Raw genomic sequence first — 25486 nt, 5'->3', positions numbered from 1 at the left:
GGCATGCTACCAGTATTAGTTAAAGACTGCGATGGAGCTCCGTATGCCACGGCAAACTGGCTGACACTGACGGCGGCGGTGCACAAATGCTGCGCAGCAAGCGCCATTCGACGGCCAACACCGCGGTTCCTGGTGTGTCCGCTGTGCCGTGCATGTGATCATTGCTTGTACAGCCCTCTCGCAGTGTCCGGAGCAAGTATGGTGGGTCTGACACACCGGTGTCAATGTGTTCTTTTTTCCATTTCCAGGAGTGTACAAAGTCAAAGAGAGATCGTGCAGGAGTAGGTCTAACAATGAATAAGAAAGAGGAATATGGATAAGCTACTATGAACACTGGTGTGAATGCATAATCATAGCCAACGTAAACACAAAGCCATACTCACCACAATGGTACAAGTTTATATGCCAGCTGGCTCCGCAGTTGAAGATATTGTAAGAATGTATGATGAGGTAAAACAAACTATTAAGATAATTAATGGAAATGAAAACTTATTTTTTGGGAAGACCGGAATACGACAGTCAGAACTGAAGGAAAAATAATCGGAGAACACGGCCGGGGGGGTGGGGGGGGGGGGGGGTGAAAGATGGAGCTACCTGGTACAGTTCTGCACAGAACACAATTTAATCATCACTATTCCGTGGGTTGATAGTCATGCAAGGAGATTATATACGTAGAACAGACCTGGAAACAAGAAGATCCCAAATACTCATAGATTATTAATGCTGAGGCAGAGATTTAGAAACCATATTTTAAAATGCAAAGTGGTTCCAGTGGCAGATGTGCACTTTGACCGTAAAATGTGGTTCAGAACTGCAGATTAAAACTGAAGAAAGAGAGTAAATTGAAGAGATGGGACGGGAAAAGCTGAAAGAATGAGTGGTTGTTTAGAATTTGAAACGGAGTATTAGGCAACAATTGACTGAAACAAGAGTAAGAAACACAACAGAAGATGAAGGAGTAGCCTTGAGAGAAAAGGCAGCAGAGGTTATGCATGCATGCATGTCCAAAGGCACTGTGCATCGTAATCAGAATAGCACAGGCACTGCAATATCGTATGTCTCTGTTGATACCAGACAAGTGACTTTCAAGTATAACATCTAACCTGTATGGGAATATACGAGGTGTGACAATAAAGTAATGAGACTGATTTTCTTTGCAAGATGTGGCAACCCTCCAGGCTTGCATAGGCACAATTTCTTTGACCTTGGTCTATAAACTGCTTCTAGTCCAAGTGGCACATCAATGCAACTGCTCAGTCATGAGTTGTGCTGTAATAAGTTAACACGTGTTTGTGTCTCTCATCACGGAAATGGAAACGCATAATATAGCCCAATGGTATGCCATTTCTTTTTGTGTTAAATTGGGTGAAAACGCGATGACAACTTACGGTAAGCTTCAGAAGGCTTTTGGAGAGAAGATTATATCAAGAGCTCAAGTTTTTTGTTGGCATAAAATGTTTAGTGAAGGCAGAACAAATGTTGAAGATGAAGACCGCAGTGGATGACCATCAACCTCACGGACGGATGTCAGCTTGGCCAGGGTGCGTGAACTCGTACGATCAGACCGAAGATTATCCGTGAAAATGATTGCAGAAGAACTGAAGATCAATTGAGAAATGGTTCGTCTAATGATAACTGAAAATCTTGGTATGAAAAGTGTGCCATCCCATACAGCTGTCAGCACAGCAATTTTTAACCTCAAAACAAATTTCAGTAGTACCACAGTCACCTTATTCACCAGATATCGCCCCGTGTGACATTTTTCTATTTCCAAGAGTCAAAACGGCCGTCAAGGGACACCATTTTCAAACAGCAAAAGATGTCCAAAAAGCTGTGGTGAGGGTCTTGGAGGATATTACAGAAGATGAGTTCCACAAATGTTATCATCAATGGCAGAAGCACTGGAAAAAGTGTGTGCAATCAGAAGGCAACTACTTTGAAGGAGACAACACTAAACTTGACTAAAATGATAAGCAACATTTTCTTTCACACCAGCCTCATTACTTTATTGTTGCACGTCATACATAATGGATGTAGAAGTTCAGGTCATAGACGCATGGTTGATGACGTAAGTAAGTTTGGGTCTGGTCGTGAGTTGTGCACGAATAACCAAATGGTAAGGTGACCCATAAGCGAGAAATCTGAGTTCGAGTCCCAGTCCGCCACAGATTTTCATTGTCATCATTTCATTCTGCAGCTGACGGTTGTAATTATTCGCAATTGTGAATAAATTTAATGTACTTCATAACAGCTGTAGTCACTGCAGTGCCTGTTCCTTTGGACATGCATGCATGTCCAAAGGAACTTTGCATCGTAATGAGAATAACACAGGCACTGCAACATCATATTTCTTTGCTGATACCTTGCAAGTGACTTTCAAGCATAACATCTGACCTGTACAGGAATATACATAATGGATGTGTGAGTCCTGGTCAGAGACGCAAGGTTGGCGACACATGCAAGCTTGGGTCTTGCCAGGAGTTGTGCACAGATAACTAAATGGTAAAGTGACTGCTAGCGATAAGCAGGAAATCTGGATTTGAGTACCGGTCCGGCACAGATTTTCATTGTCATCATTCCATTCTGGAGCTGATGGTTGTCATTATTCGTAAATGTGAATACATTTAATGTATTTCATAATGGCTGTAGTCGACGCAGTGCCTGTCCAAAAGTACTTTGCATCATAATCAGAATAAAATCGGAAACAGTCTTGTGACATTGATATGAAACTATTGTTAAAGTTTTTTACATTATTTCCCCAATTTCACCACACTTATGTATTAGTAACAGCAAAGGTGCGTAACTGCTGGTATTATGGATGCAAATCGAAACTCCTAGAAGGAGGAAAAACTAGTTCTCATAGGTAAGTAACGCAAACACACTAATTATAGCTGTCCTACTAATAAGAGGTGCTTTATGGTTCAATTAATACCAAGACACGTTGTAATGAGTACATAAAATCATAGGGCTTGTTTATGTTACTGTGTGGTCTTATATTTACAAGTTTTTTTGGCGTGGGGGGGGGGGGGGGTGCTGTCAGTCACTATGTTAAAAGTATAAACATTTAAGAAAATTTCATCCGCAGATAAGATTTACATGTGGCAGTCTGGGTCATTACCTCCAGATCATGCTGATTTCCAAAGCCCTGTGCTTATTTTGAAATATTCACGATATTATTAATACCTATGATGCGGTGAATGAATACATGCGGTTATTATTTTAATTTCCTTAAGAAAGGACAAAGTTTGAATATATCACACTTGAAAGTAAAAATGGAAGAATTTTGTCCTTACTTCACAGTACAATATATTGCTATTGTATTGGCTCAAAAGTAATGCACACTTTTTTACCAAATTTCACCTTCGAGAAGTTAGTTTGCATCTAATATCCACTTCTCATTCTTCTTTCTCTTCTTCCTGAAACATTTCTGCTTATGCAGATCTTGTCTTTTTGCATACCTTTGCTATAAAAAAATTATTCTCATTTGCAACAATACAACTAGTGTCTAGCAAAAACTGTTGACAAGGCATTTTATTATGTAGCAACATAAACTTTTTTATTGTTCTTAACATGGTGTACATCTACCATTATTGTTTCTTTAGCTCATAATTAAGTTTCAGTTGTATACTGGTAAGAGAACCTGATTTATGTCAATATGAATGACTATTTAAAGCAAAAAGCGTCATTGAGCCAAGAAATTTGGTGCAATTACAATGCAAGCTTTAAATTTACAATTGTGCATTATGTCAAAACCTACTAAAAGAGAGGCTGGAAGAAAGTGTGGACTGGACAATTATAATGTGCGACATTGGACTGCTTCAAAAGGAAAAAGGATGAAAACTGTTTCAACGAGAAAATCATTCAGGGGTCCAAAATGTGCCAGGTATCTGGAACTTCAAGCTAATGTACTTTCTTGTTTGCAAGATAAGGGGAATGATGGGATGCCTATCTCATGAGAAATAATCCAAGCTTGTGGAAGCAAGAGTTTTAAATGTTCCTCAAGGAGAATCCTGTATGTGTGCTGATTGGTGACATTGGTTTATGCGGAGAAATGGCCTGGCCCTCCGATGAAATACTACACTAGCACAGAGAATGCCAGAAGATTTTGATGAAAAACTGGTTAATTTCCAGCAGTATGTCATCCAATTATGAAAGTGTCACTCATAACCTTTTCATCACATTGGTAATGGTGATGAAATGCCATTATTCTTTTTTACGTGCTGAGCAACATGGTAAGTGGGGGGGAGGGGGGGAATAATCGTGAAACACTGAGAACTCTAGAGTGAGGTTGGAATATCATAATGGAAAAAATAGTTTACTGCTCATCTTAAAGATGCCACTTTCAGTTGCAGACAGACACAATGAAAAGACACTTGCACATTAGTTGTCAGCCAAAGCCTTCAGCAGAAAAGGAAACACAAAGATACATTCATTCACACAAGCAAGCACACTTCACACACACAACCACCATCTCCAGCCACTCAGACCGGAACGCAACTGTCACGTGGAATGGAAGCAGCAGTCTAGGGAAGGGGAAGGGTTAGAAGAGTATGGTGAAGAGAGAGAGAAAACTGTCTGGTGGAGCATGCAGGGTCTAGACTGCCAATGGGTTTAGCGTTTCGAGGCCGTGGGGCATGGACATGGAGAGGTGGTGGGGGAAAAATGGAAAGCAAAACAGTAGAGGAATGGGGAAGGAAAAGATGGGCAGGTGCATTGGCAGAGGGCAATACACAAAGTGAGTGGGAGACAAGAATAGGGAGGAGGTGATGATGACGGGATGGCACCGGGGGTGGGGGGGACGACAGTATGTTACCATAGGTTGAGGCTGGGATAATTTCGAGAGCAGAGAATATGTTTTAAGGATGACTCCCATCTACGCAGTTCAAAAGGGCTGGTAGTGGAGGGGAGGACCCAGATGGCTAGGATAGTGAAACAGTTATTGAAATCAAGCGTGTTATGTTAGCTGCATATTGTACCGTGTTATGTTAGCTGTATATTGTGCCACAGAGTGGTCTACTTTGCCGTTGTCCACAGTTTGGCGGTGGATTTTCATCCTAGTGGACTACTGGTTGGCAGTCATACCAATATAAAAAGCTGTGCAAAGATTTAAGCAAAGCTGGTATATGACAGAGCTGCTTTCACAGCTGGCCAGGCCTCTGATGGGGTAGGATAAGACTGTGACAGGACTGGAATAGAAAGTGGTGGGTGGATGGACTGGGCAGGTCTTACATCTGGGCCTTCCACAGGGATATGATCTCCTTGGCCAGGGGTTGGGATTGAGAGTGGCATAGGGATAGGCTAGGGTGTTGTGGATATTAGGTGGGTGATGGAACACCACTTTAGGAGGAGTACAAAGGATATTGGGTAGGATCATAGCATGATGATAGGTAATCAAAGCCCTGACGAAGAATGTGGTTCACTTGTTCCAGTCCAGGGTGGTATTGGGTCACAAAGGGGGCACTCCTTTGTAGCTGGTTCTTGAGGGTGATGGGAAGATTGGAGGTGTGAGGGAAAATGACTTGGGAGAGTCCACATCATAAATAAATCTTCAGTGAATCGGAAACAGACTAGGAGTTTGGCAGTTTGGTAGGCTAGGAAGGTCTCCTCTAGATGGCCCCCATAGGCATAGGAGGGTGCCTGTTGCTGTTTGTGTAACTTTCCTTCAAAGGAGAAGTAGTCATGGGTTAGAATAAAGTTAGTAAGATGTATGAGGAATTAGTGGGTTTGGAGTCTGAAGGGCATGGGGAAAGGCTGTGTTCAATTGTGGCAAGAGCATGAGGGATGTTGGTGAATAGGAAAGAGACATCAACAGTGACTTTATCCTAACTTACAGCTACTTCTCCTTTGAAGGGAAGGCATACAAACAAATCCATGGCACAGCCATGGGCACCCACATGGCCCAATACTGTGCCTGTTGGCAGTCTAGTAGTCTAGTCCCTGCACACTCTGCCAGACAAAGCTCCTCCCTCCCTTGACCCATACACTAATATTCCTTCCCTCCCATCCCTCTAGACTGCTGCTTCCATTCCATGTGACAGTTGCCTTCTGGGCTGAGCTGCTGGAGATGGCAGAGAGTCTTTTCATTGTGGTGGGGGAAAGTTACCCCCTATGTCATTCTGAAGAGAAAGACTATGTCCAAAGAAAAGTTTCCTAAGGACGTAGTGATTCACTGTTAAGAAACAGGATGATTGACAATGCAACCAATCGTTGACTGGCCGTCTATTGTTTGGAATCCTGGGGCACTCAATGTTGAGAGAGACATGCTTGTTTTGGATGGTTTTAAGGGACATACTGCTGAAGTAAAAGATAAACTTTCTGCACAAAAGATAGACCTTGTCATAATACCTGGTGAAATGAGTTCAAAAGCTAGATGTAGCCATAAACAAGCTGTTCAAGGACAACTTGCGAAAAATGTATGGAGATTGGTTCTCGGAAGAAGACCATGTCCTTAGACCGTCTGGTAAGATTAAAAAGCCATCAGTCGCCCTTCTGTCTTCTGTTTGAGTGGATTCTTGCTTCATGGTCTTCCATATCATCGGAGGCTACCATCAAGAGCTCAAGAAATGCTGCACGTCAAATGCTCTGGCTGGCAGCTAGGATGATGTGCTATGGGAAAAGAATGAAGAGTATGATGGGAGTGAGAGTGAGTGTGATGAAGTGAATACTGGTACTAATGGTGATGAGAATGAATAAAACAACATGTGGTACTGGTATCTTAGATGCCAATGTGCTGTACCATATGTTACAAGAAATGTTTACAGTACGTACCTACATCTTACATATAAGTACAAATAAATTTTTTGTAATTTTTCTCATCTCGGTTTGTGTGTGGCTTATTTTCACACATTTTTTTTTTTATTATTTCCTCCTAAAACTTTACAGGTAGGGCTTAAATGTGGTGGCGGCTTGTTATCGGACCAATACGCTCATCTTCTTCCTGTTACAGTTCCCAATTCAGTGTTTGTAGGGACACTTTCAGCTTGGTGTGCTAGGAAGCCATTTCGCAATGCTGCTGAATCATAATTTATAAGAACAGAGATTCAGAAATACAATTAAGTGCTGAACAAAGCATAATAAAATAGCCGTGGCTATTCCTTCTTTTCCCATAACATAAAATAGCAATGTCTGAGTGTGATTATATCTGTTGGATACCGGTTAAGTTTCTCCATCAACCTTCTTTCTGTAGTCTGCATATAATCCTTCATTCTAGAATGAGATTTTTGCTCTGCAGCAGAGTGTGTGCTGATATGAAACTTCCTGGAAGATAAAAACTGTCTGCTGGATCGAGACTCGAACTCAGGACCTTTGCTTTTTGCGGGCAAGTGCTCTACCATCTGAGCTACCTAAGCATGACTCATGACCTGTCCTCACAGCTTCTATTCCAGTCCACAGGAGAGCTGTGAAGTTTGGAAGGTAGGAGACGAGGTACTGGCAGAATTGATGGTGTGAGGAGGGGCCGTGAGTTGTGCTTGGGTAGCTCGGATGGTAAAGCACTTGCCTGTGAAAGGCCAAGATCCTGAGTTTGAGTCTTGGTCTGGCACACAATTTTAATCTGCCAGGAAATTTCAAGCCTTCATTCTGCTGCCAATTTTCCTATCGATTGCTGTTTGTAATCATGCTCTACCACTAATTGATTCAGTACAAATAATCCTAAGATCTCCACTCAAAAAATCATCCTCTTCTGGCCATTGCATCATATTGATTTATAACATATCTGTGCGCATCCTTTCGATTTCCACCTATAGATTTTCTAGTTCCCCACACTGCCTTCACATTTTAACATTCCACATGTCCACCCTAATTGCTATTTTTTTTTGTCTGATAACTCCCTCAGAGAAGTCCCATGTAGTAATCTGAATGAAATGCTATGTTACCTCCAATATATTTATCCAGGAGGAAGATTTTGAGCTTCCAACTGCAAGAACTAGGTGAAGATAATTTGGTAGTTACCCAATGTCTTCCATATGACAGTACTGCAGTTCTTAAAGTCATCCTGACCATTCCGGCAGGTAGCAAAACAATTTGTTATTTCTTGGATTTGCTGCCAGATCCTAAAATGAACATGAGTCAGTATTTCGGAACTCCATCTGTACATCAACATCAAGAGAAACACTCCTTGTGCTGAGCCCTGCTGAAACCCTTATCATTTGTAGACCCCTTCTGTACATGGAGCATGGGCCACACACTATATGTTCTGCCTCCAAGACTGCCCATAGTGTCACACTCAAAGACTATCCTCAAATACTTGGACCAGCCACACCAAAGAATGTTGGGTTTTGATGTGGGATAGCACAGGGTTGTACATCCTGCTGAGAGGAGAACCCTTGTCTCTATTAATAGAGTTGTCTGCCACCCTAGTTTCAGTTGCTTCCTTACAAACACTGTACCAAAACTGGATGTACTGGCAACTGTGAGGGTTCATCATATTTCTTCCCCTGTCTCTTGTTGAAACAAATTTTCCACTACCATTGAGTTTTCAGGTTGTTGTGTTTTGTGATGGTGAAGTTAAACACTTATGTCCCGAACTGTGCAGATCGACCAGCTGATGTAAGCTTTCCCATATTGACACAAAATTTTGTATATTCTAGGCTTTCTAAGTCCCAAATCATTGTAACAGAGTCAAGTAGTGCTCTAATCTTGGCAGATGGATGCAGCATAGTCTCCTTAACATTCACCCACTCTTAAAAGGTATGCCCCAGTGTAAGGAATAAAGGCCACAGATCTGTGCTCCTCTTCATTCACCTCCAGGGATGGTGCAAACACTATTGCCCAATGAATCTGCTTTTTGGAGTATCTGTTTCCCTTAAACACAGAGACCAACATTGGAAGTTCTTGTGTCAGAAATAGCATATAATCTGTGTACAAGAGTTCTAAGGACCATGTCCCAGAGTACCACCAAGTCTTTTGTAAACAGTTATGTCCAGAAATGGAAGTTACCTATTACTTTCAACCTCAATCATAAATTTAAAACTGATGAAGACAGTTGAAGAGGTCCAAAAATCACATCCATGGAACGAGATTAAAAAGGTGTCATCATTGTATCTTTAGAAGCATGTTTGTTGCAAAGCCAAAGTTATTTGTATCCTTTTCCTTAAAAAGTCCGGACCATCCCCTGAAGTGCACAAAGAGGAGCATAGATCTGTGGCCTTTATTCCTTACACCGGGGGCATATCCTTTAAGATAAGAAGAACTTTAAGAATAAACATGATATTAAGAGTGTGCTCCATCTACTTTCCAAGATAAGGTTACTACTCAGGTCTGTCAACAATGATTTGGAACGTATAAAGCCTGGGATACATGAAATTCTGTATCAAAGTGGGAAGACTCACTTCAGCTGGTTGGTTCGCACAATTCAAGACAAGTGCAAGGCTACAACAGCCCAAAAAATCAGTGGTAGCAGGAAATTGTTTACATGAGGGACATGGAATGAAATATGACGAGATGCTGATAGTTGCCAGGAAACTGAAATTAGTTTGCCAAACAACTGATTAGTGAGAAAAGGGTTTTTGTCGTAGCAGAATGTTGAACATTGTATTATCCACATCAAAACACAATTTTCTCTGGTGTAACTGGCCAGAGAGTTTGGGGATAGTCTTCGATATGGTACATCATTGGCATCAGTATTCTACTATGGGTGGTGCCACAAGCCCTGTCTTGGAGGCAGCACCAGCAGTGGGCGGCACAGCATGGTATGCGGCCTATATAGGATGATGATTCCAGTTTTGGCATCAGTTTTCAGTGGGACTCGGCAGCAGTATCTCTCCTGAAGACAGACAGGTCACTGAAATATTGAGTCCTGTTGATTTCATTGGTCTTCATTTGGACTCAGCAGCTTCATGTTTTTTAAAGATAGACAGATCGCTGAAATATTGAGTCATGTTGATTCCATAATCAGCAGCAAACCCTGGGAGACTGTCAAGCGATTATGCTGGGAGATCTATATAGTCACAGCATTACAATTACCATGTAATTTCCACCAACTGTGACTACTGGATGAATTGCTGCCTTCCACCAGCATGAAGCTTCTCTGCCGGTCCTAACAGAGAGAGAGCTGCTGTTTCCTCTCCAAAAAGTACTGAATTCCTTGGTTCCATTCACCACATAACCTGTGATAAACTTCACTGTAACTCTAGCAAGAGGTCATTACAAGCTACACTTGCACTCAGTCAGGCAAGTTGGACCAAATGCTTTTTGTGTTATAGTCCATTGTTTGCCATTGTGACAGGCAGAGCCCGGCTACTCAAGAGAGTTGTCAAGTTAGCAAAATTTGTGTCGTAGTGCAGCCAACATTTTCCCTGTTCTGGTGATACTTTGTGTACACTCCTGTTCAGTAGAAGAATGAGGGCATCTGATGGTGAATTGTAGCTACATATCCTTGACACTGAGATGACAGAGTCTGTTAATTGCAACTGCCTCTCCCTAAGGTTTCTCTTTTGATATATTTCTTCCTACACCAGTGAGAGAACCCAGTAGTGTTTGTCATTTATCGCTTTATGATATATCTGTATGTTACATTTTAACTGAATGAGCAGATCTGTCTAAAAGAACTCTGCATTCTCTCAGAAAACAGTGGCACGAGTTTAAAATTTACATGAGTGGAAAATGGAAGTTCAGTAAGTTAATAGTACATATTTTTTATGTATCATACTGAGAACTAATACGTGTACTTAGGAATATTTTGTTTGTAAAAGTAATATTTTTTTCGAAATGGTAACAAGTTATATTTTGAATTTTTTTCTGATTTGCCCAAAGGAATTTCCTGTGGAAGAATCAACATTAGTCCAAGTGTTCTGTGCTGTTGTTGGAGCACTTTTGAAGAGCTCAGGCAGTGAGAAGACAGGCTTGTTTGTACGTGATTTTGTGGTGGCTCAACTTGCTGGCCGAGATGTTAGTGACATATGGTCTCCAGAACAGCCGCTTCTAACACTAGAAAACATTCTCAAACAACAAGGAAGAGCTGCACCAGAGCCACGACTCATTGGAGTGGCCGGTCCAAATACCATACTGGCTGCATACAGAGTTGCTGTTTATAGTGACCGTCAATTCCTTGGTGCTGGTTAGTGCACTTATTTCTTTTGATACAGTATTATATTAGCCATGAGCAACAATTGATGCAAAATAAAAATACACTCAAGTGAACTGTAAACTTATGAGAGAGAATTGCTAGCCAGTGCATACTTTCAGTAGGACAAGTGAGTCTCTCTCTCTCATCCTGAAGTCTGAATGATGCGCCTTTCCCTTTTTAACCTTCCACAATCGGACCTGATCTCCTCCCCAAGGAAAGTACTACACCGATAGACAAAAAAAGTGAAGCACCCAAGAAGACAGCCAGTACTGACATTGTGGGGTGACACCTCTGGATGCATATGTACCAATGTTAAAGTTAATTGGTAAGCTATATAAATTAACATGTTGTGGGCCACCAATAGATTAGCTGTAGTATGGGCACGATATGTTGGCTGACAGCTCCCATATTCTGATTGTTAAAAGTTGGCCACATTTGGAGCACTTGGTGTTGACTATTCTCTGTTTCGGATTGTTGCCACCCTCAGTGATCCCAATTGAAGTGTTGTCGTGTTGTCTGTGTGAGCAGACAATTAATTGATTAATAAAGTAATTGTTCTTATGTTTAAATGCTTTATGCGATATGAAACACGATCACAAAAGTTTTCAATATGTATTTAATGTAATTTTTCTTTTACTCATCGTGTTGTACTACAAGAGTCGTAATTTAATTCTGTAGTCCTTGCTGCAAATATGTACCAAATTTGAAGATGACCACTTCTATAATGTGCATGCAAGAATCCATGTTGCTTCTGTTTGTAATTTATACCATAGCAGTTGATCAGTAGTTATTCCGAAGGAAACACTTTCTGTGTGGTCAAAGGAGTTTGTGTGGTTCAAAGAAGTGGAAGGCTGGCTGCAAAAGGATGGATAGTGTTCTTTAAACAACGGAAGACAAAGCTGTCTAAGCAAGGAGAAGATAAAGCTGTCTAAGGTGTAGGACCCAAAAATAAAATCATGGTGGATAAGGAAAATTTGTTGGATTGTAACAACTGGTGTGGTATTATGTTGCTGCCAGTGTCCATTAAGGTCCTCACCAGAATTATCTTAAATAGGATTAAAGATTCACTTGAAAATTGATTGTGTAGAAAACAGGCCAGTATCAGGCAAAGCACAGTTGTGTTGATCTCAGTAATATTCTTTAGGATCATCTTAGAACAAAGTAAAGAATTCCAAGCAATGATGTACGTGGCATTCACTGATTTTAAGAAAGGCCTTCAATTCAGTGAAGCATCAAGTGCAGTGGCAGGTATTGCGGATTTGTGATGTAGCACAGAAAATTTTATAAATATCATCAGAAAGCTGCATAACAGCTACAGAAGTTGTATACTCACAAGGGAAATATCACAGACACAACAGTGGTAACACAAGAGTCTGGCAGGGACCTGTTTTATAACCATCACTTTTTCTACTTGCCCTAGATTTAATGAGAAGAGTCACCACAGGCAGGAGAAGAGGAATGAAATGGGGAATCCATGAATGCTGATTGATGTGATAGATAAATTAAACCCTTTAAAAAAGAAGCAGGAATTGCTAGTCTCTAAATAAAGATACGTAAAACAAACGAAATTAGAGTAAATTCTAAGTAAATGGAGTAACCTCTGTAGAGGTGCAGCAAGTGAAGAAGGTAAAATCATTTTTGTACTTTGGTGGTGTTGCTGGGAGTGGTTGGGCTGGAGAGGATGTGAAGAACCTCATAAAGAACACAAATGCTGCCTTCATTGTATCCAGTATGGAAAAAAAAATTGTATTTTTAATGCAAATGTCAAGGCTGTCTTATATGTTCATGAACGTTGGAAACTAGACAACAAGATAACATCACAGTTATAGAGCTTCATAATTAGGTGTTCTGTAGCATGGATATCTGCTGGCCAGAACAAATAAGTAAGAAGGAGCTCTGTGCAGGAAAACGAACCAGATGTGTGTAGAGGATCAGACAGGGCAATCTAGAAGGAGGCACTGAATCAGAATCTCCAGGGAACAAGGAACAGAGGCAGGCCCAGAGCTACATGGAAAATGATGGTGGAAGGGCAAGCAAGGAGAATTGACAAGAAATGGTTGGAACTGAGGGAAATGGCCCAAGACAGAGATGAATTGCAAGATCTTTTGATGCCCTATGCCCCCCAGTGGGCCAAGGTAATTAAGTCAAGTCATGTAAGTCAGCTAATTGGTAAGATGCATGCACGCCCATGAGTTGTCAGTATTAAATGACACCAGTAAACCACCTCCCCTCTCACATCCTCTAATACTGCAGTGATGTCACTACTTATGCCTGTGCCCTGAGGTATAGCTCATGACTGAATTCATGAGTATCAATTAAAATTAAGCACATCTTAAAATCTCTCTCTCTCTCTCTCTCTCTCTCTCTCTCTCTCTCTCTCTCTCTCTCTCTCTCTCTAAGTAGTTTTGTTTGTTGCTGAGCAAGAAAAAATATACTATTAAGAAGATCTTCATGTTTTTGGATTGGGCTGTTAGTGGCGGCTACGTATTGTTAAAAAGTACAGATGAGAACTCGGGTCCGCACAATTACTTGATTTGGGCCGCAGTTTGAGGGCCACTGCATTAGTATGTTTGTGTTCCATGTTTTTACCAAGCCTGGTATTGTATCCAAGGGGTGTGAACAGCATCAGCTGTTAAGGGATCACTGTGATACCACGTAGTCATGTGAGACAGCATTATCAACATCTGACAGAATTTGGAAGGTGCTTCATTGCGGGTCTCTATTTGGCCATCTGGTCAAATCGTGCAATATCGACATTTGTGGTGCATTCAGATGTGACAGTGGTTTGATGTTGCACTGCATGAAAATGCGAGGACAGACATATTCATTGTCAAGGTTCTGTTTGATAGTATCTGACCATTACAAGGGAGGATCACCAACTTGGGCACTAGCCTTGTTATACCTCCTTCACTTCTGCATCTGCCATCCGAGAACAAGTAAAGGACTCCCTGCAACAATCTGTGTCATCTTGTGCCATTGGTTGCCTTACCCAAAGACCTCAGGTCATCTTGGAAGGCAGCTTGTAGCTTGGTGGACTAATGCATGCTGCTCAGAAATCTGGGCCAGGCATGTGGCTCTGCGACAGTTTCAGTGCTGCCGAACTGTAGAAAACCGTGGAGTTGTGAAAGCCTGATGCATAATCAAGGAAAGCAAGAAAATATAATCACACACATTCCTAGACTGTTTCAACCACTCCACATATTCTAAAAAACTGTGGGAAGTCATCGGGTGGACTTCTGGTAGATGCAGTCATTTACCAATAGGAAGCAGCAGTCTCTCTAAACAATGCTCAGAGACATCACCAGACAACATCAGCACCAGCCAAGATTCAGCATTCCACCACTGTCTTGCGACTGTGAAGCGGGATGAGCTGCACTTCAGATCCACCAAGTCTGAGTCCTAGAGGTGCAGATGGAGATGCAGGAGCTGGATTTGGCACTGTCTTAGTCTCTTCATACTGTGCATGGTCACAACCAAATATAACACAGCTGGCTGCAAATTTGAAAAAGGTGTCAAAGGAAATTCTTTTATAATGTTTTAATTCAGTATGGCAGAGTGGCCAATTTCCCAACTGGTGGAGGGAGACAATTTTGATACCTCACGTCAACCAGGAAAAGACCCAACATGTCTCAGTAGTTATCAGTGTGTTGCCTTAATGAGCTGGAGCAAATGGTAAATCATCATCTGATCAGGCAGCTTCTTAGCTGTTCTGAATGTGATTCAGGAGATATCAATTCACTGTCGACAACCTGACCCTGCTAGAGATGCTATCCAGCATTATTTCCTATGTAGACACAATACACACGCATGTGCACATGTGCCAATACACACACACACACACACACACACGCACACACACACACGTAGACAATGTGTTTTCTTGTGGCACATGAGGGCAGACCTAGTCTCCCATGGGACCTGCCTCCTGCTTTAACCGATAATGAGACAATTGAGGTTTGTGATTTAAGGTTTTATTTGATGTTTGTTTCATAAATATTTGTTTCATAAATATTGTGTGTGAGGTTTTAATGTGTTCCATAGTGACTTTGTCACTCATTATTTTGAAGTAGCTTTTTAATTGTGTCTCTGCTTGTATTTTATCTTTGTTGAGATAGTCTTGTGCCCCCTGATGTGAATGTTGTATTTTAAATACTCATTTATTGTTACAGCTGTGTTTTGAAATTTATTGTTATTTCTTAAAAGATTTTCACCACACTTGTCTCTGTTTATTTCATGACTCACTGTTCAGTGCCTTAAAACAATAGTCATCACTGTTCAGTGCTTTAAAATAATAATCATCACACTGTAAGCTTAGAGAATGGCTGGGTCCAGGACTATTTCACACTTCTAAAAATTAACTGTGATCACAACTGTTGTAGGTTGCAGCAGTAAGCAGATACTGGAAGTTATTTATGCATGTAGCTTAGGACTTGTGCATGACTTCCTAGTTGATGCCATGTAGGTATCAGGAGCACCTGTGTTCATTTGTACATTGTAGCTGTGCAATAACTGTAGGTGTCCTGGAATGAACATGAACATAGTGTCATAGATCACCAGTTTAGTGCTCTACTATAGATGGGATGTAGAATGTACAATAAAACCATCGTTGTCTGAACAAGTGCACACTTTACCATAGCAAAGCTGGTACAACAGAGCTATGTCTGCTCTACACACATAGTGTCTGTACATGGACAAGGGAATCTTATAAGTTTGTGTTGTCTGAATGCAGTTCTTCGTAATTCCTTTAGAATAACATATATTTAATCTTTTTTTTAAAATTTGGTCCACTTGCACTTTCCAAAACATAGTCGCTGTTTTTATGATGCTGTTCAGCAAAATTACAGGTATCTTTAAACTCTTTGTTAATGCAACACATGTTCAGCAATAAACTACAACTTTTTCAGGAATTTCTACATTCCCTTCCGTTGAATGTATTTTCCTATCTCTTTCTGCAATATTTTCCATTTTAAAACAATGACAAAAAAGACTAAACTTCTACTTGAATTGAACAGCTCACAAGAAGACATTTCGATCATACATGCGAGGCTACAGAAGATGCCACACAGTCCACACATTAACTTTTGGTATGGTGGTTGACAGTAGAAGCTGTGTTGATTGAAATCAGTTCACCTCAGTTTCTGGTGACAGCTTTGTTGGTGCAGGTAATGTAGTCAACCTCAGCTAGCAAAGGACACTGTGTCCAATGTGTATACAAACAACAAACAAAACTATACTGTTAATTAAAAGTTGAATGTTGATGTCCTCTGCACATGATCATAATCACACGGCAAATACAACACTAAAACAATATGGCTACAATTATAACAGAATACTACTTTTTGTATAGCACACATCAATGAAACCTAAGGTTGGTAGAGACAAGAAAGAAGTGAATGTTCATCTGAAGAAAGAAGTGAATGTTCATTTGGAGTCATACTTCTCATTTCTGCAGAAACAATTGCTTCTGTCAGCTACCAAGCCAAGTAGAGTTTGGCAGAAGCAGGAGACAAAGCTTAATGCCATGAATTGTATGGACTTTTTCTGGTTCAGATCTAATGAGCACAATGCTCAGGACTCAAGAAAGTTAACTGCGTAATGCTTGAAGAAGGCCAATTCCAAGTCAACATCATTTTATGTCAGTTGCATTAGTTTTCTCCAGAAATGTTGTTTCATAAAGCATAAATTGCAGGAAAATTATAAATATGTTAATGCTGAAAATGGTACAAATTTACATTGAGAACACAGGAAATTTGACAGAAGTGAAAAAAAGGTTGTAAACAGTGGGAATACATTAATTCTAGAAATGTAAAAGCAGTGTTATAATACTGTAAGTGGATACACTGTCAAAATTATATTTCAAGAAAATGACAGAATTTTATGTTGCAGAGCATTTTCTTAAGATATTCAGAATAGAAAATGTGAAGATATTTTCTCCGAAAAGGAAGAGGCATTATTCCCTTGAAAGTTTAAAAAAAGATGAAAATGACGCTTTTGGAGCAAATGACTCCTTCATCCAACAGGAGAGAAGAAATCAGTGATGGAAATAGGACTCGTCATAGATTAAGTGAGAAAATGACACAAGGCGAGGTTCATACAATATGAATGGCCGAGAGGAAAACGAACAATAAAATACAGAGGTGATTTAAAAACTTATGAAGACGGAAGGAAGAGGGAATAGTTGACAATTCAGCAACTCAGAGAGAAGAGAGAAAGATACTAGGAATGGAATTGCAGATAAGACAAGGACAGGTAGCAGTATAAAAACGTCAAAACAAAAGAAATTAATGTCGAAAGAAAGGTTAAAAGAATAAAATTACAACAAGAAAAAGAGAGAAACAAAAACTTACAATGAAGCAATGGTTACATTGCACATGTAGGAAGGAATTGAGGGTGGGACAGAGTGGTAAGTATGAAGATATGCAAAGAGTTCTGTCTAACAAAACAAAATAAAATGTTTAAGAGATAATTATCCAAATAGCAGAACTTATCAATTACTTTTATGTCTCATTTGCTAGTTTAATTCCCGCAGCATCACCTGGTTTAATTTGATTGAATTCCATTATACTTGTTTTGCTTTTTTTAACATTCATCTTACATCCTCCAGTCAAAACACTGTTGTTCTGTAAACTATTAACATGTTGCGGGCATCCATTTCTCAATTACTCTTACAAGGGAACCATCAAGACCTGTTAACCATGGATATTGATGAGTCTTGATTATGCTGTGAGAGGGTCTTGTCCAGAGTATTGGCTAGCAGCTATTCAGGCAATGGCCTCTAGTTCCCAAGAAAAATGATGTTAAAATTTTATGCATACCTCCTATACCCGTAACGTTAGACCTATTTCGAGCTAGTGTGTGCAGTGCACCGGCTAAGGTTCACGGCTACCACACTGGCAGCAGATGTTCAAATCCTGTTTGCAAAAGCTTTTTTTTCCAATTTCAGTGTACAGAACATCCCTAACTTTGACCTCAATTATTTAATTAATACCGATCAAACTGGTTGCCAGACCCATCAATGCACGGTAGATCCTTAGTGGGATACGGAGCAAAAACCATCCCTGTGCAAGAAAAAAGATCTGAACAGGATTAGTCATTCCTTCACAGTACAGTATACTATAACTGCATCAGGAAAGATATTCCCCTAACTTTTTTTAAATGTAAGCAAGAACTATCCCGGAAATTTGGTCTGAATGTTAAAAAAAAAGAGTTGACTCGTAAATTTAAAAAATGTAATTGTAACTTGCACAAAATCAGGTGAGTTCATGAAAACGCTGTACAGCAGGTTTTTAAAATCTGTTGTTATTCTGTATGTGATACATGAAAAATTCTTTTTACATTATTGATTCCTGCGGAGGGTGGACTGATTTGTCACTTTATGATCAAATCTTAGTAGAAGAAAAAGATGCATCCACTTGCACCATAAAAATTACCCCACTCAAATTTACTCCACTTTGCCAGCTTTGCAATGTTTATTTTTACAGGCTGGTTAAATCTTTAAAAAAATCACAATGTTCCCTGTTTGCTGAAGACCAATAGAAAAATCACGTAAAAAGAAGATTCCATAAAAATACATTCTTTAATTCTGCATCAGTTTAGTGCACCTACTTTCACAGGAATGACGAAACATGCACGATTCAAATCAAAGTTGATCAATGATAGAACAATCTCTTTGAATTGTGTCTGTGGCATCATTTCTAGAAAATACATATGCCTGCAAGGCAGCAGCTTTCATTAAATGTGAATGGTGGTCATGTGACAAATATCATCCGGAAGTTTGCTCTAGCACAGCAAGGGATAGTAGGTCGAAATCGGTCTACTGTTATGGGTATGGAAGGTACACACAAAACTTCAACATCAGTTTTCTCAAAAACTAAAGTTTATTGCTTGAAAAGCTGCTATCCAGGTAGTCAGGACAGGCCCTTTTACAACATAACTAAGACTCTTCAAAATCTGTGATTAACAGTTCTGATGGTCCACTCGTCAGCCATATGGGAGACAAATGTTGATTTAGTGCCATAATAATGGTATTTTGTTGGAGTTTTCCATTTGTTATATTGGTGTAACTAAATGTATTTTAGCACATGTAACTTCCTGATGCCAGTTCCATTTCATTACAGGATTTGGAGAATCAGTAGATACAGCAGTTGAGCAGGCTGCACTGGATGCACTGAAACGATTATTCTCTGTCACAGAAAACATGAAGCCATTCTCGTACAAAATAAATCCTGATGTAGAAATGTACAAAGCAAACTCTAATGCCAGTCTGGAAGACTGGGGTGTGAAACATCCACAAAATATAGTAAACTGTTAACTTTGTATTGCTCATCCAAAAATTTAGAACTGTATATGTATAAAGTTTTATTAAAATTTTTGATCTCAAATAAAATTGCTACTGTATTTCTTCAGATTAGATTAACATTTGACATGTGATAGCTGTCATCCAGCATATTCCTTAAACCCTATATACATCTACATTATTTGCATAACTGTAATTATTAGAAGTGGAATTTTCATCTAAAGTTTACACAAGCACATGACACCTTTCATTCTCGTGTCATAAAAGGTGGCATCCTTCAGTTTCCTTTATTCATATGGTCCAATATTTGATTATAAAATCAAGTGAGGTGGTGTAGTGATTAAAGCAATTGATTCACATTCAGGAGGAATAGGATACATGATTTAGGCTTTTGTGGCTGCGCTAAATTCCTAAGTCAAATGATTGGGTGTTTCTTTTGAGTGCAGAGCTGATTTACTTCCTCTTCCTTTATACAATGCAAGTTTGGGCTCCATCTCTAACGAACTCTATGTCAGCAAGACATCATTTCTTAATTTTAATATTATGAAAAGAATAGATTGGAACTCACCATATAAAGGAGACATTAAGTCACTAACAGGCACAATGAAAAACTCATGACCACTGGCTCTGGCCGCTGTGGGCAAACTGAGTCATAACTGTGCCTGATTGGAGTAGAAATCTGGTGGTAGGGATAAGTAGGCGGTGTGGGGCAGGGATGTGTGTGTGTGTGTTTGTGGGTGGGGTGGGGGAGGGGGGGTTGCAGAGTCATAGTGGGGACAGATAAGGGCTGCTAGGTACAGTCAGGAGGTTTGGGGGGGGGGGGGGGGGGCAGAAAAGTAGAGAACTGGAAAAGGATTAATGGGTGAGTTGGTGTGGAAAGGAACCTGCATTGTGCTGGAGTGGGAGCAGGGAAGGCGATAGGTAAGTTGAGGACAGGTACTAGTGAGGGTTGAGGACAGGGTTTACAGGAGCGAAGAATATATTGTGGGGAGGGAGGAGTTCCCAACTGTGCAGTTCAGAAAAGCTGGCATTGATAGGAAGGATTCAGATGGTGCATGCTGTGAAGCAGTCATTGTAGAGAAGCACATTGTGTTGGGCAGCATGTTCAGAAATTGCATGGGTCCGCTGTCCCTTGGTTACAGTTTGTCAGTGGCCATTCATGTGAACAAACAGCTTGTTAGTTATCATGCACAGCAGCACAGTGTTTGCACTTAGGTTGTAGATCACGTGACTGTTTTCACAGATAGTCCTGCCATTGATGGGATAGGAAATGCCTTTGACTGGACTGGAGTAGGTGATGGTGGGAGAATGTATAAGACAGGTCTTGCATGTAGGTCTGTTGCAGGGGCATGAGCCATGAGGCAAAGATTTGGGTCAGGGGTGAAGTAGTGATGGACATAGATATTGTGTAAGTTCAGTGGGCAGCATAATACCTCTGTGGGAGGGGCAGGAAGAATAGTAGGTATGATATTCCTCATTTCAGGGCAAGGCAAGAGACATTCTAAACCCTGGTAGAGAATGTGATTCAGTTGCTCCAGTCCTAGTTGGTACTGAGTCACGAAGGGAGTGCACCTTTGTGGCTGGATGGTGGGTAGATGAGGAGATGGTTGGTAACTGAAGGAACAAGGCATAAGATATCTGTTTGTGTACAAGGTTGAGTAGGCAATTTCAGTCTGTGAAGGCCTCAGTGAGACAGACCCTTGGTATATGTGGAGAGGACTGCTCGTCACTGCAGATGTGACAACCAGGGGTGACTAGACTGCATGGAATGGACTTCTCTGTATGGAATGGATGGCAGTAGGTTTAGGAATGGAGCTACTGGTGTAACCATCCTTCGAGGTGGAGATCAACATTGCGGAAGGTGGCGTGTCAGTTTGAGGAGAACCAGGTAAGGCGAATGGGGGAGATGGTGTTGAGCATCTGGAGCAATGTGGACAGGTGTTATCAACACCTAACAGAGCTTGAAAGTTACCCCAATTTGGATCTCCATTTGGCCAACTGGTCAACTCTTGCAATATCCAGTTTTGTGAGGCATTCGGATGTGATGGTAGCCAGCTGTTGGACTTCACAAGAATGTAAGGGTAGACTGTTTCATTATTCCAGTCAACCATGTCTGACCTCCCATGAGGGAGGATAGATGTGTTGTGCACCAAGTATGACGTAAATCCTTCACATCTGCACATGCCATCTATGAACAAGTAGTTGATCCCATGCAACATTCTGTATCATCCTGCACCATTGATTTGAGACCAGTAGCTGCCACTAGGGAATTATCATCCCATGCCTAAGTTAGGAGTTCAGAGGACCACACTATGGTTCAGGTCGAAAAAAGTCTATTTTCGGTTTTCATCATATTTCAATAGATTAAGGTTTTATTTAAGTACTCTGAAAAGGATTTTGCTGAAAAATTTTTTTTTCAAGCATTTAAAGAGCATTTTCCTACCACGTGTGTTTATGTGCCACGCCCACTTTTCTGTCACCCACTTTTCTGCATATATTTTAGATCTTTATATCCGCTACATTGCACTTTAGAGTTTGTTTTTTAACTCCCGAGTATATTGGCTATCCTTGGAATGCAATGGTCAGTATTCTTTTGTTTCTGCTGTTTGTAAACAACACACTTTCAAACATGCAGTTAGTTTTGTTCAAGTGTGATTGCGAGTAGTTGTTATAGAAAACTTGCAGGTATACTATGGGCAGGCAGTTAGGAGAAATAAAGAAAATCTGGAGGCAATGAAGAGAGATATTTGGGCCATATTCTTCCGTAAGTCCTGCACTGATGATAAGCCATGTCATGGATTGTGTCCATCAGGAGAAAATTCATGGTGCAAATACAATAGGGCTCAGGCAACTGGGGAATCTTATTCTCACCAGCATTCTCTTCCTGCTGCTGTTACTACAGCAATTAAACCTATTTTCAGAGACTTGGCTCATCCTGACCTTCTAAGGAAATGTCCACATGGGCAGACACAGAACCCAAGTGAATGTTTCAACAGCATAATTTGGAACCGCCTTCCTAAAACTGTATTTGTAGGCATGCATACAATGAAACTAGGAGTTCATGATGCAGTTATTACATTTAGTTGTGGTATTATTGGAAAGTGTTGGGTACTGAAAAAGCTGGGAATTAATCCTGGTGAAAATATGTTCACTGGGCTGCAACATTGCGATAAAATCAGGATAGCTGATGCAGACAGGTCTGCATCTAATATGGCCAAGAAAGAAAGACAGACATCCAGGAAGGTGAAAAAGAAGCTGGAAAACCTGCTAGAGGCCAGAGAAGGGCCATCATATGCATCAGGACAGTTTTAATTAACTGTAAGTAACAAATTTCAAAAGTTTTTCCTTTAAAGCCAATTTCCCACAAACTAAAATTTTCAGTACATATGCGCCATTATATCAGAAAATATCATAGATAAATGAATGAAATTTTCAGAGAGAAAAACTTAATATTTTTTGTTAATGAATTTAAAAAAGTGTTTCTTAAAATCTATACAATGGATAAAGTAGATTTTAGTACAGTTAACTCTATTAGCATCATGTAACATACAGTAAAAATATTAAGGTCCTGCATCAAATAGTTTTTTTCAGAAATGGGTCAAATAATTGCCTAAATTAACATGGGTTAGATAGTCAGGGTGTGGTCCCCTTAACACCACAAAATGAATAGCTGCGTTTGGAGTGATGTCGTGACCAGGAAGCATAAAAAGCTGAAGAATGACATCACATTGCGTTAAGCAATGAATCATGGTTCTGTGCTGTCCCAAATGACCGTCTTTGGTGAGAATGGCACAGACCTGGGGAAAGGTTCCATTCTGCCAATGTTTTGCAGAGGCACAATGGTATTACTCATGGGATCCTGCTGTGGGAAGCCTTGGAGTATGATATTAGTACACAGCTGTTAGTGAGTGAGGGAACTGTGATGGCACAATGGTACAGCAAGAACATCCTGTGTCCTCATGTCTTACTGCTCATGCAACAGTGTCATTATACTATTTGTCACCAAGAGAATGCTCATCTACACACTGCGTGTGTATCTATGAGCTGTATCTGTGATGGTGAAGTACCCCTGTGGACAGCAAGATTCCCAGATCTGTTCCAGTTAGAACATGTAGGAGCAACTTGGATGTCAGCATCATCAAGAACAAAGTACTACTGTTTTAGACCAGCTGACCTGAGGAAAGGATTCAATGGCTTTGACAACGCTCCCACCTGGATCAGTGCATGCATCCAGGACAGAAGGGGTGCAACTTCATATTGATACTGGGCTCATACTGCCAAGTTCATTTTAAATGACTTGCTTTTCTAATCTTTGTAATAACATCACATATCCTCTTAACCCATGAAGTTTCATTTCATGTCCTCTTCTCCTCTTCTGGATCCTTCACTTCTTTTGTCAGGCAGTGTATATTTCCTCTCTCTCTCTCTCTCTCTCTCTCTCTCTCTCTCTCTCTCTCTCTGTGTGTGTGTGTGTGTGTGTGTGTGTGTGTGTGACCTTAAACATCAGTAAATTGTTACCTTCCATAAATTACATTCCACATAGGACTTTTGGTTTTCATAAAAACTATAATCCTCCATTAAAATCATCTAAGTATTGTAGCTTTAGTATGTAGCATTAGCATAAACAAAAGCTGTATAAATGGTTGATATGTGAGTCATTACTGTGAGATTGTTTACCTTTACTTTAGGCATTTATGGAGTTGGTACATCAGAAACATCAAACTCAAAGACTACTTTTGCTGCATCATCACTCTTTGCTGTCTCAAGAGCTTCTTGGTACTCTTTTAATGGGTATGAGACAACACCCAATTTGTTGAAATCAAGATACCTGTAATTGAAACAGTAATAGCTTATTACTATAACATACTCTTTTGAATTGCTGCATAACAGTAGGTTTATGTTTTTAAAAAAAACAATGATTGCTTGAGGAAGCACTGACAATCTGACAGTTATAATACTGTGAATGTGTTTTACTTTTGAAGAGAAATAGTGATAAATGGACAGTTTATGAAATTTGAATATTTCCATCTTTGTTTTAAGATCTACTGCCCTCTCTGTTTGCTTCATAAACTAGCCATTAAGTGCTCTGCTAACCACTGTCAATGCCACAATCTCCTCGCCAACATTTCCTGTGCCCACTGTCATTCCACTACTTTTCCAGTGCCTGTCTTATTGAAACTCACAACTTCCTTGCTAATAACCACAACAATTTCCACACACATTACAGGTATGGCTCTGGCATAGACACTGAGTGGCACAATCCTGTGCCTCACCCATTTCAGATTCACTGATGTTTATATCCTATACATACCCTCATCCCATCAGGACGTTAGTGCCTCCCCCTATTCAGTTCATGTGATGTTACTTGCGTCAGCAAGCTACCTGATTGGATATTTACCTGAGCCTCACTAATGACCTCACGAGTACGTCTGTTCACATCAAACTTGCCAATCATCATAAATACCTGCGCTTCAACAGCTACTGCCTATTCCAGGTGAGAAAGTACTTCCCATGCAGTCTTTCCACTTACGGATGCTCTACTTGCAGAAAAAAAGGAGCCCCTTTTCCAGTATGCCTTCCCAATGTCTCCAGAAGCTGAAACTATCCTCCCATTTTTTTCCAAAAGGTATGAATAATTTCTTGTGGAAAACATAAAGACTTAAAATCAATGGCAAGTATTGTAAACACATTATTTAAAAAACTTTCTTAAAAGAAGATGAAGGAAAAGTTGCTAACATTGAACAATATCAGTTGTAAACATCACAAAACAGCATGTGAGCATTTTGGCCTGAGGCTCAGAATCAAACTGGTCATGGATAATGGTGGAATGCTGCTGATGGCACTGCAGTAGTTAACCAGTAACGACTGCGTCACCTCAATAGCTGTTTACGCTATTGGTGTGCAAATCATCTTGAAATTAATCTTTTTAAATAGATTGTTGCACCATCCTCATGATGAATCTCCAAGTAACACAATACTTCCTATAATAACCAGTGGTGCTTTTTGAAGCATTCCCCGAGTTCACAGTACTAGGTAACGTGTAGCATCAATGAGACCACAGCTTAGAAACCTGAGCAGTGACCATGGTCACGTGTAGCTTTACAGAAAACTGTTGACATACTGAG

At 40.3% G+C, this 25486-nt stretch overlaps 2 protein-coding genes across 2 annotated transcripts in view; one reads left to right on the top strand and one right to left on the bottom strand.

Annotated features, from left to right (window-relative positions):
- LOC124711270 (39S ribosomal protein L44, mitochondrial) overlaps positions 1 to 19451 on the top strand; it is a 49948-nt gene extending 30497 nt beyond the window's left edge. The window contains exons 5-6 of the mRNA XM_047241251.1: positions 10753 to 11056; positions 19183 to 19451. Coding sequence (XP_047097207.1) covers positions 10753 to 11056; positions 19183 to 19376 — 498 coding nt within the window. The 3' untranslated portion in view covers positions 19377 to 19451. The remainder of the gene's footprint in view (positions 1 to 10752; positions 11057 to 19182) is intronic.
- A 4602-nt stretch (positions 19452 to 24053) lies between these two features.
- The window catches only part of LOC124712328 (D-altritol 5-dehydrogenase-like), a 124856-nt gene continuing 123423 nt past the window's right edge, over positions 24054 to 25486 (bottom strand). The window contains exon 7 of the mRNA XM_047242622.1: positions 24054 to 24189. Coding sequence (XP_047098578.1) covers positions 24054 to 24189 — 136 coding nt within the window. The remainder of the gene's footprint in view (positions 24190 to 25486) is intronic.

This window comes from Schistocerca piceifrons, chromosome 8, assembly GCF_021461385.2.
Source record: "Schistocerca piceifrons isolate TAMUIC-IGC-003096 chromosome 8, iqSchPice1.1, whole genome shotgun sequence".
Lineage (NCBI taxonomy): Eukaryota > Metazoa > Arthropoda > Insecta > Orthoptera > Acrididae > Schistocerca > Schistocerca piceifrons.
Note: the sequence above shows the minus strand (reverse complement) of the source record. Positions and strands in the feature narration are given on the sequence as shown.